The sequence below is a fragment of the Cicer arietinum genome, chromosome 5 (assembly GCF_000331145.2).
Source record: "Cicer arietinum cultivar CDC Frontier isolate Library 1 chromosome 5, Cicar.CDCFrontier_v2.0, whole genome shotgun sequence".
In the NCBI taxonomy this organism is placed as follows: Eukaryota; Viridiplantae; Streptophyta; class Magnoliopsida; order Fabales; family Fabaceae; genus Cicer; species Cicer arietinum.
Genome location: NC_021164.2, coordinates 19,652,042 through 19,663,822, shown reverse-complemented (window position 1 = coordinate 19,663,822; position 11,781 = coordinate 19,652,042). Strand labels below are relative to the sequence as shown.

General features: G+C 30.4%; 2 protein-coding genes across 2 annotated transcripts; both read left to right on the top strand.

Annotated features, from left to right (window-relative positions):
• The first annotated feature begins 2,812 nt into the window (after positions 1–2,812).
• Positions 2,813–6,264, top strand: LOC101514653 (uncharacterized). The gene is made up of 3 exons (XM_073368637.1): positions 2,813–4,932; positions 5,029–5,248; positions 5,608–6,264. Exons 1-3 carry the CDS (start codon positions 2,813–2,815, stop codon positions 6,262–6,264), a joined length of 2,997 nt encoding a protein of 998 aa, XP_073224738.1.
• A 1,622-nt stretch (positions 6,265–7,886) lies between these two features.
• LOC101508738 (uncharacterized) lies at positions 7,887–8,618 on the top strand. Its single transcript, XM_004513323.4, has 3 exons — positions 7,887–8,213; positions 8,305–8,377; positions 8,494–8,618. Exons 1-3 carry the CDS (start codon positions 7,980–7,982, stop codon positions 8,502–8,504), a joined length of 318 nt encoding a protein of 105 aa, XP_004513380.1. The 5' UTR covers positions 7,887–7,979; the 3' UTR covers positions 8,505–8,618.
• Positions 8,619–11,781: the final 3,163 nt, after the last annotated feature.

Below are 11,781 nucleotides of genomic sequence, written 5' to 3'. Positions count from 1 at the left end.
ATCTAAATTTGAAATGAATTTCAATTTCAGTAACACCTAAGATATGGCCTAAGATATGGCTTATTAGTTTGGTTTGTGATTTTTTTGGTGGGCGTTCTTGTCTCTGACTTTTGTGGTGTTTTAATTCATGATTAAATGAAATTATGGGACATGTATTTTTGTGAATAATTTGATATTAATGTGTAGTAGTAAAATTTATATCGAAATTCTTAAACAATGTTTTTTACCGTATGTAAAAAATTGGATGAATTTTTTCTACCATTTAATTTTGAACCGAATTTAGGCATAATTGTTTATGCAGTCTCTTAACTTAATTTCAGATAACATTTCAGTCATTTATCTCTTTTTTTTTTCTCGATTTGGTCCTTTATATATTTAATTTTAAGTAAATAATATGATCTTTTATGTTTTAAAATGTTAACAATTTTATCCTTCTTTTTACAAAAATTTATCAAAATTTCCAAGCAAAACTCATAAAATTAATTACCATCTTCAATATAATGCAAATTTCATCAAATTTATAACTCAAATCTTCAAATAAATTCATACTTTCATTCTTTATATTTTCAAATATTTATAATAAAATTAAATAAAGGATCAAATTAAAAAGAAAAAAAAAGATAAATGACTGAAATATTATCTTTAATTAAATTAAAGAACTGCCGGAGTAATTCTGCCACCAAATTTATAATTGATGATTATGACACATAATAACACATCATAGTTTCCTTTTTCAAATAAATGATTAGAGTAAACATAATACATTTGTTTTGGACTGTTTGACTTGAATATTTTCTTTCGTAGTTTAGACATAAAGCATGAAAGATATGCTTCGTTGTTTCTTTCTTGTGTTATTTGTCATATTTTTTTAATGAGATAGCACTCATCATAAGAAAGCTTGATATTTTATGTAACGTAAACTTAATTATGGATCCAAATATTTTAATTTGGGGAAACAAAGTTATATATTCTAAATATTTATATAAAAAAATGCATCAATATATTAGTGATAAAATAACCATAAGATTATCACTAAGCAAATTGTAGTCTTCAGAGTAACAAATTACCGAAGAAATTTGGAGACACACTATAACATTTATCACAACAAAAGTTAGGTAAATTGCTCTTATTAAATCGAAATAAAAATATTTCATAAGTAAGACATATATAAAGTTAACAATTAATTTCATAAACGATGTTAATTGTTTTTTAAATTTTATTTTGTTTTTATTTAAATAAATTTGTATTTAGTCTTGTATTTAATTTTATTTTTTTGTTTTATATATTTCCATTAATATTACTAAACAAGGAAACATTTTCATGATTTAATATATTAAAGGACTTTAAATAATTTCTTAATTGTGTTAAAATAATATGATATTTTGTAATTTAACAATTTATTTTAATTCAAACCTAAATAGCAAATATATATACTTAAACCAAGAAGGTAGGAGAATTAGCATTATTAGAAATAAGCTTTTTACCTGTGAATTTAAGCTAAAATTTTATAAATACCTATATTTTATTACTTTTTATATTTTTCTAAAAATAATAGTATTCTCGTGTAAATAGTTTAGAGAATAAGATTTACGCGATTTTACGTGCATATGTGAGTTTGTAATTAATGTGATATTCTCTTGTACATTTGACTAATATTAAATATGTACATGTATGCACATTAATGCACCCAATTTCAATAGAGCCAAAATCTTAATTTTTTCAATGGAGGTAAAAAAAATTCAATTGAGATAAAATCCAAATTTTTTCAATGGAGCCAAAAACAAATTTTAATGGAGCCAAAACCTAAATCAGTACCAAGTACCAACTAAACCCTTTCTCATCAAAACACCTAAAACCCAAAACTGTTGTCCTCTTTCACCCAATCTGAGCCCCAATCGGACCCCTAACCTCTGAGTCACGAATCCTAATCGTTGTTTTCTCCTTCTCGCCGTCAATCAACCAGCTGCACTCGCCGTCGAACCAGTCGCGCCTTAGAACCCGAGCTGCACTCGTCGTCGAACCAGTCGCGCCTTAGAACCCGAGCTGCACTCGCTGTCGAACCAGTTGCGTCGTCGAACCAATCGCGCCGTCGAACCCGAGCTGCACTCACCGTCGTTCTCACCGTTCTCGCACCACCGGTAATTTCTCGAACCATCATTTTGTACTGCTTTGAACCTGTTTTGAACCATTTTGTACTGTTTTGAATTTCGCACAACCTGAACCTGTGGTGAGAATGTTATGTTATGTTCTGAATGTTCTGTTCTAAACCTGTGGTGTTGTATTGTTCTGTTCTTAGAATGTTCTGATGTTGTTATTGATAACCTGTGATGTTGTTGTTGATGACCTGTTCTGTTCTGAGAATGTTCTGATGTTGTTGTTGATGACCTGTTCTGTTCTGAGAATGTTCTTATGTTGTTGTTGATAACTTGTGATGTTGTTTAAACATGTGATGTTGTTGTTGATGACCTGTTCTGTTTTGAGAATGTTCTGTTATGTTCTGATGTTGTTGTTGATGACCTGATGTTGTTGTTGAATACCATGTTCTTGACAAATTTTTTGGTCATTATAAAAAAAAAACCAAGAATTTTTTTGACCCTTTTATGTTGAATACCATGATCTGATGTTGTTGAATACCATGTTCTTCATTTGAATTTTCAGATTGTTAATTTTTTAGGACTTGCATCATCCATTTTCAGTTAATTTTTCCAAATGGCTTATAGAGAATGGATGTGTGATCCATAAAAAAAGTGAAGAATATATTCGAGGAGTTAATGAATTTGCTTTTCAAAATTCACAAATCAATGGAAAAATAATGTGCCCTTGTACAAAATGTGCCAATTGCCACTCTTATTCTCGCGTATGTGTTTATGAACACTTAACAGATCCACATCGTGGATTTCTTAGAGGCTATAGACAATGGATATATCATGGTGAAAAACCTAGAACTTCAAGTAGCGCTACTAAACAAAATGTAGAAATGGAGCATGACATGGATGGATTAGTTCATGATGTATTTGGAATTCATTCTACAGAAGAGCCAATTTGTGGTGAAGGTGAAAGAATTCTCGAAGTTAGAGAAAACTCTAAATTTTACGAATTTGTAAAGGAGAATGAGCAAATGCTTTACCCCAACTGTAAGAAGTATAGCAAGCTATCATTTATGGTACATTTGTATCATTTAAAGTGTCTTCATGGGTGGAGTGACAAGTCATTCTCCATGTTGCTTGATTTACTAAGAGAGGCTTTACCAGAAGAAAATGTTTTGCCAAAGTCATATTATGAAACTAAAAAGATTGTTTCAGGATTAGGTTTGGGGTATGAGAAGATCCATGCTTGTTCCAATGATTGCATATTATATTGGGATAAATATGTCAAATATGAAGTATGTCCAAAGTGTAGTACGTCAAGGTGGAAAACAACAAATGGAGTCGTACAAGGTAATGGAATGGAGACTTCTGAGAGGCGAAAGAAGATACCAGCAAAGATCCTTCGATGGTTTCCATTGAAACCAAGGTTGCAAAGGTTATACATGTCCTCCAAAGTTGCAGAATCAATGAGATGGCACCATGAGAGTAGATTGAATGATGGTTCTCTTAGGCATCCAGCTGATTCCCTTGCTTGGAAGAATTTTGACGCTCGATATCCAACATTTTCGTTAGATCCTCGTAATGTTCGATTAGGAGTGGCTTCAGATGGTTTCAATCCTTTCAAGACTATGAATATTACTCATAGCACTTGGCTTGTCATTCTAATTCCTTACAATCTTCCTCCTTGGATGTGCATGAAACAACCATACTTCATGTTATCACTATTAATTCCGGGTCCAAAAGGTCCTGGAAATAACATTGACATTTATCTGCAACCAATAGTACAAGAGTTGAAAGAGTTATGGGATAATGGAATTGAAACATTTGATGCCTATAAGAAAGAGACATTTCAACTTCGTGCAGCTATGATGTGGACTATTAATGACTTTCCAGCATATGCTAACTTGTCTGGATGGAGTACTAAAGGTCAATATGCATGTCCATGTTGTGGTATTGAAACTACCTCGCAGTGGTTACGTCATGGTAAAAAAATTTGCTACATGGGTCATCGTCGTTGGTTATCTCCCAAACTTAAGTGGAGATTGAATAGTAGGGATTTTGATGGAACACAAGAGCTAAGGATCCCTCCTAAAAGACTTGATGAGACTGATATTTTAATACAAATAGATGAATGTAGAGAAAAAGGTCTAGCAAATGGAGCACAACCTTGGAAAAAGAAGAGCATTTTCTTCACATTGCCTTATTGGCAATATAATGTATTGCGTCATAATCTTGATGTGATGCACATTGAAAAGAACGTATGTGACAATATTATTGGTACATTGTTAAACCAAGAGGGAAAATCCAAAGATAATTATAAGGCACGAGATGATCTTGTAGATATGGGCATAAGAAGTATGCTCCATCCTCAACCAAGTCCTAATATAACTACAATGTGTTTGCCTAGAGCATGCTATCAAATGACTAACAAAGAAAAAGAATCTTTCCTAAGCATTATCAAGAATGTAAAAACTCCAGATGAATGCTCATCAAACATCCCACGTTGTGTGCATGTCAAGCAACACAAGATGTTTGAATTAAAAAGTTACGATTGTCATGTTTTGATGCAAGAGCTTCTTCCAGTAGCATTACGGGGTTCATTGCCAGATAAAGTCACTTCAGTGTTAGTTGATCTTTGCAATTTCTTCAAGCAAATTTGTTCTAAGGTACTTAATGTGGAATTTCTATCACAATTGGAGTCTCAAATAGTTATCACACTTTGTCAGTTGGAAACAATTTTTCCTCCTTCATTTTTTACTGTTATGATGCATTTGGTAATTCATTTGGCACACGAAGCCCAAGTTGCTGGACCGGTACAATATCGATGGATGTATCCGATTGAGAGGTATGTATGTTTATAAAAATTGGTTTAATTAAAAGTGTTAAACAAGTTTTTTTGGATGTTGAGAACATAAATATTTTAAATTTTCTTCACTTTCAGGTTTCTTCTTACTCTTAAGTCCTTTGTACGTAATAGAGCCCATCCAGAAGGATCAATTGCAGAGGGATTTTTGGCCAATGAATGTTTGACGTTTTGTTCGCAATATCTATCTGGGGTAGAAACTAGGTTCAATAGACCTAACAGAAATGACGATGAAGTCTTTGGAAGGCCATTAGGGATAAAGAAACAACAAAAGTTACGATTAGGGAAGAGGAAGAAAGTGAGTAGAACTAAACTTGACAAGAAAGAGTTAGCACATGCACATAGATATGTGCTTTCTAATTGTGATGCAGTTGCTCCATTTATAGAGTAAGTCACATATCATATTTCAATTTTATACAATTGAAATTTTTATTACATTTTATTTTAACTCTATTACTGTTACTTTTAGAGAACACATTTTACATCTTAAGAGACAGTGTCGACCACGACGATTGACACAACTTGAAATTGACAAGCAACATGGTCAAAAATTTATTGAGTGGTTTAAACTCAGGGGGAGCATATAATTATTTAATTATTTAAATTTTACTGATTGTTTTTATATAGAAACTTACTATACTTCATGAAATATTTTAGATCCAGCGTATGGATGAACAAAAGAGCTCAGAAGTTACTCATGAACTTAGATGGTTATCCCGTGGACCATCTGAGGTAGTAAGAAGATACACAGGTTATGCGATTAATGGTTTTAGATTCCACACAAAGAAGAGAGAGAGATTTTTGAAAACACAAAATAGTGGAGTTGTTGTAAAGACAAAGACCTTAAAAGATGAAATTAATTACTATGGGGCAATAACTGATATACTGTTGTTGGATTATTCTGGAAAGTACAAGGTTGTGTTATTTAAATGTGATTGGGTTGATATTAATAAAGGTATCAAGAAAGATAAGTTTGGCATGACGCTTGTCAGTTTCAAATTTTTAAAACATACTGGGAAAAATATTTGTGATGACCCATTTGTGTTTGCATCACAAGCTAAAAAGGTGTTTTATATATATGATGAGAGAAACAAGGATTGGCCTGTTGTTCTCAATGCAAAAGTTAGGGATATCTATGATATGGGTGATGACGAATCTAATGAAATTGAAGAAATTCATGGGCAACTAATGGGCGATACAAGTGAAGCTAATCAAAATGTTAATGATTTGGTTAGGCTTGAAGTTGAAGATGATAATGATTTTTTTGAAGTTGTTGATGTTGATAATATGGATGATGATGAGGAAGACGAATGAAGCGTGTTCTAGTTGTGCATGATTTTATACATCATGTTTTTATTATACTTTTAGATTTGTCTATGTTTTTTGACTTTTGTCCAAGTTACTCATTTATAATTTTGTGTTAGAGAAGCAATGGCTCGAAGAAGAAAGTTAAATATTCGACATCGAGCAAGTGATAATGAAGGAATTCAGTCTACTTCTAATAATACAAACTCAACCAATGTAGAAGGAAGTAATGTTGCAGAAACTCGTTCTAGTCATTGTCATGCAGAAGGTGTCATACACGAGTCTGTAGAATCTCACTCAATTCCCTCTGATATAGAAGTTGAAGAAGAACAAATTGAAAAAGGTATTAATTATATATTCTTTGTTTTGAAGTTTTATTTATATTGTTTTTATTATGACTTATATGCACACATAGTGTTATTGTCCTTTTGTTTTGTTTGTAGAAGTAGAGCCTAAACGGGCTAGAGGTCCTACAAAAATGTTACATGTATGGGAAATGGAAGATGGTGATTTAATAACTCGTTTCATTGGTAGCGTAGCTAGAAGGTATCAATATGCTCCTATCGACTACAAGTCATGGAAAGTCATGCCAAATGATTACAAAGAAGAAATGTTGAAATTAATAGAGGTATTATGATTATTCATTTAACTAATAGAACATATTTTTTTAAGAAGTCAATTGAGATGTACAATTAACATGTTTTTTAGTTTTTGTGCTCTAACATGTTTGATGTACAATGATGATGTTAGGAATATTTGATGGATTAACAATTTATAATCATACTTATAGTTTAAGAATATAGATGTTTAGCACACTCAAACTACATCATAACATGTTGATAACTGTAAGAATACATTTAACTAATATAACATGTTTCTTTAACATCTCTTATCATGTAGAGTAAATTTGAGTTTGTTCCTCCAATAAATGACTTAACAAGAGAAATGTTCTCATAACAGAAGAAGAAGTTGCATCTCTTGTACCAGATGATAGGGTTGACCCAAATCAATATCGTGGTTTGGTTCATCATTGGTTTTCTGATGAAGGACAAGTAAGTCGTATATATTATGAGTAATATATTAATGAGTTTATTATTTAGACTAATATTTTATTTCAATTGCAGAAAATAAGTAAAATTAATAGGCAAAATCGGGCTAAATTTGAAGATGTTCATTGTATGGGTTCAAAAAGTCTCCCAAAGTTTATTGATGAGAAGGTTTATTTCTATTTCTATTTTTATGGCTTTAATTTAAATTAAAAATGAAATGCATTTAACTTATTTGTTTGGTTGTAGATAAAAAAAGGGCAAAGGAGTGTTGCATGGACGTAAAGAGATTTACATTGATACCCGCACTCGTAAAGATGGAAAAATTGTAAATGAAAAGGCTGCAATATTGATTGTAAGTTTTGATAATAATTAAATGGTACCAATATATAAAATGTGTATAAATTAAGTTTGACAAAGTGCTGAATTTTATTTTCAAATGTATGATGATTGTATTGGATTTTTACTTGACCATTTAGGAGATTTTGTATTTGTTAGCCTATATGCAATGTTGAAGTTTTTTAATTGGATCTTATTGTAGTACTACATGCTTTGAATGTCAATTTCAATTTGGTATTTTCAATCATTAATAATTTTTATTTTATTTTTTAGGAAGAACTAAAAAAACATAATAATGAGGCTGGAACTTCTCAATCAACCCAAGACACACAAGGTTCTATGTCTTGGAAGGATGACATATTTTATCAAGTACAAGGACCTGATAAAAACGGACGTGTGCGATGTATGGGCAAGATTCCTCATTCTAAAAAATCGAAGGTTTGTGCATCTGAAAATGAAGAGTTGCGCGAAAGAGTTAAGAATATGGAAAACTTGTTAGCAAATGTGATGACTTTAATTCAAAATCGATTTTCTGGAGCAGATGTTAATGATATAATACAAGCTGCAAGACAGGTATATCATAAGTTATTAATCTTATCCAACTAACTTCATAAGTTCCATAATCGTATTTTTCATAAGTAATATTTTCTATTTTTTGTGATAGGTTCCTGATGCTACTAGTGCTCAAAACCATTTGAATTCACTTAGTCCAAACAACAACGAAAATAATGAAAATGGTAATTAGATAGTATTAGTTAATTTTAATTAAAATCATTAACATTTTCTCTATTTTATTAGTAATATTTTTATGTGGAATCGTGTATTTATTCATTTGTTATTTTATTGATTGTAGGTGAAGATTAAAAGCTAATTTGTTGTTGAAGATGGAATATTGGCAATTTAGTGGACTCAATTTCTTAATATTTTTTGAGATTGTTATGTATGACACAAGATGTCTATTTTAAATGTCTATTTTTTGAGGTTTAGGATTTTGTTTTATCGTTGTAAGACTTTTATGTTAATTTTTAATATATACAATGAACACTTTTTTATATATATATATATATATATATATATATTTATATATATATATATTTCATTGTATACTTATATTTGGTTAATTTTATAAAATAAAATTTAAATTATTATATAATTTTTGTTGATAACAAAAAATTAATATTTATAATAAATAAATTACTCTTAAAACCTATACCAATAGAAAAAAGTTGTCACTTAAATGTATAGCAACAGAATCAAAACCGTAGGTATAATTTTTATAAATTACGGCAAAAGTATATACCAACAATGAAATATCCGTAGTTAAAATCAAATGTTAACCGCAACGGAAAAAATTCTGTCACTATACCCTATAGTCACGGCGAAAATCCGTAGGTATTGGGCAATTATATACCACGAAAACAAATCCCGTAGGTATAGGTAATTTTGGATATCCCTACGGTTTTTATACGTTTACCTACAGATTTTCGATGTCACTAAACGTAAAATTTCTTGTAGTGACATAATTATATTTAATTAATTTTAAATATATTTTATTTTAATTGTTTATTTTGTAAATAATTATTTTGGGATAGTAGTAATATTGTGTTTGATTTTCTTTATTTTTATATACTTGTTATGATATTGTGATTATATATATATATTATGATTTAGTAATTAATATAAAACATTGATATTGATGTTATACTTATTTATTTTATAATTTTGACTGTTCTCTAATAATGGTATTATTATAATGTGTGTATTTTGAAAAATAAGTATAATTATAGTGATTGTCTTGAATGTGGGAATTTCAATCATAAGTAATATGTTTTTTTTAAAGGTATATTAGTTCTGCAATATAAGTAATGTTTTGAAAATTAAATGATCTTTGGAGGAGTATTAATAACAAGATTAAGTAACTTTAATTTTGTTTTAACTAAATAAGAATAATAATAGTAAAATATAAAATAAATAAGAGAACCAATAGGTTTGGCCCGTATGTCAACCCTAATTGTGTTAATAAAATCAAAGAATAAGAAAGGGAGATGAACTTCAGTAGCAGCTGTAAAAGGAAGACAAACTAGTCTATCGTTAGACACCAATGATCGATAACTGTTCCAAACAACTTTCTCTATTTTCGTTCAAATTTCAGTACGTTGTTTCACTCATTTAGTTAGTCAAATAAACTCACTTTCTCATATTTTTAACCATCTCAATTTCTCTCTAAAATACCCGACTTCTCCGTTTATAAAATTTGTTATTTTACGTCGTTCTTCTTCACCGTAAGTCTGATTTGAGTGAAACCAACGCCAAAACGATCATGTGAAAAGTGGCTATATTATCCATTGATTGATTTTCTGATTTATGGTAAGTTTCCTTTACCTAATTTCGAAATTAGTGTTTAGAGTGTCTTCTAATAATGTATTTTTTACTTTTACCCATAAATTGTCAAGTTAGATCAATTGAAGGATAGGAAATCAAAGAACAAAGGTTGTTTGCTCATGGAATCGTATTTGTGTGTGAAAGCGTCGAAATAAGGTATGGGGTGAGAGAGCGTTTGAATTCATGAGTATAATATATTGTGAGATGAACGGAAAAATCGTATTTCTCAATAATTCATCTGGGGCTCGCTACGTACGACAATAGTCTTTTGAGAGATAAATTAATTATTGTGAAAATATGAGGATTGTGAAATTAAAATGTTAATTAGAAATTTTTATAAGGCGTTGATTGATTTAATTTTTGATAATTGTGCGGTATTTGATATTATTGTGATGTTGAATGTCGAATGAAATTACGTGCATATGTTTTATGCGACAAATTTATGTGATGTTAAAAGATGGATGTGTTGTTATAATTTTATGTGACGATGATGATGTATGATTAATAATTGTGATGTTATAAATTTGTGATAAGTTTATGTGATGAGTTTATGTGATGACGATGATGTGTGATTAACGATAGTGATGGTATAAATTTGTGAAGAGAATATTGAAGTAACCCCCTAGTTGAAGAAACAATGGTGATTTCAATTTGTGTTTGAGATGACGGTCTTAATGGAGTATCATAAGCCAACGATGGGAGAAAATAAATATTGTGAAGTGGAAATTATTTTTTCATCATATAGGTAGGGCTTGACAAGCCTTGTGATTCCAAGGAAGTACAACTGAATGAGTCTGATTGTGGCGGTCTATTGTTGAGCCTTAAGGCAAGATTGTTAGACCTTAGAGGTATTCAGGTGGGGAATTTCTAGGTGACTTGGAGTTAGCACTCCAAATATCGAGAGCTACCATGCAACACATATTTACCTCGATTGTCGCGTATATGTCTCTCGGGTTGAGTTGAGAGGATCTATGAGGACATGGCAAATTTAAATTATCCGTCCATCGGAATGGTGGCATAGTATCAAGCCTCCAAGGTACTTCAGAGTTTGATTGGTACCAAATTATGAAGTAGAGTCTAAGCTTATGCATATCATTGCATTTTCTTATGATTGTTTTGTTGTGATTAATAAGCATCGTTTGCGATGATAATTTCTCTTAGAAAATTTAATGTTAAAGTGAATGGTATTGATTTTCCTTGAGTGATTTTGACATTTTAATGTGATATTTTTCTTGAGCAATGTTTGTGTAATGATACGGTTCTATTATGATTGTTTTCATGTTTTTTTTACTTGTATTATACTATCAACATGATTTCCAAGCTCACCTCCTTCCTTGTTTGTATTTGACTAGTTTGACACTACGTTTGCGAAATCGCAGTGGTAACATGTTAATGAGTCTTGAAGTTCAAGTTTGGGAGGAACCCCGCTCTGATTGGTGATACCAGGAATAAGGATTGTAATGTAATTTGTATTTTGCTTATTTAATTTGAAAAGACTTTTTGTATGAAAACCTTATAAGTACTAGTAAGTTTTTAGAATTAAATCAAATAATTATACTTAAACCATGCTTATTGAGATTGCACTATTTTATAGGAGTAAAGAAGTTTAAAGTGTTACTTTTGATTTTTGAGAAACGTGATATCCTAAATTAAAAATAAAAGTTTTTATTTTCTTGGAAACAAATTTGTATCCATCCGCTGCAAATTTTATTGAAATATGATATAAATTATTATATATATATATTATTTTGGGGTTCAA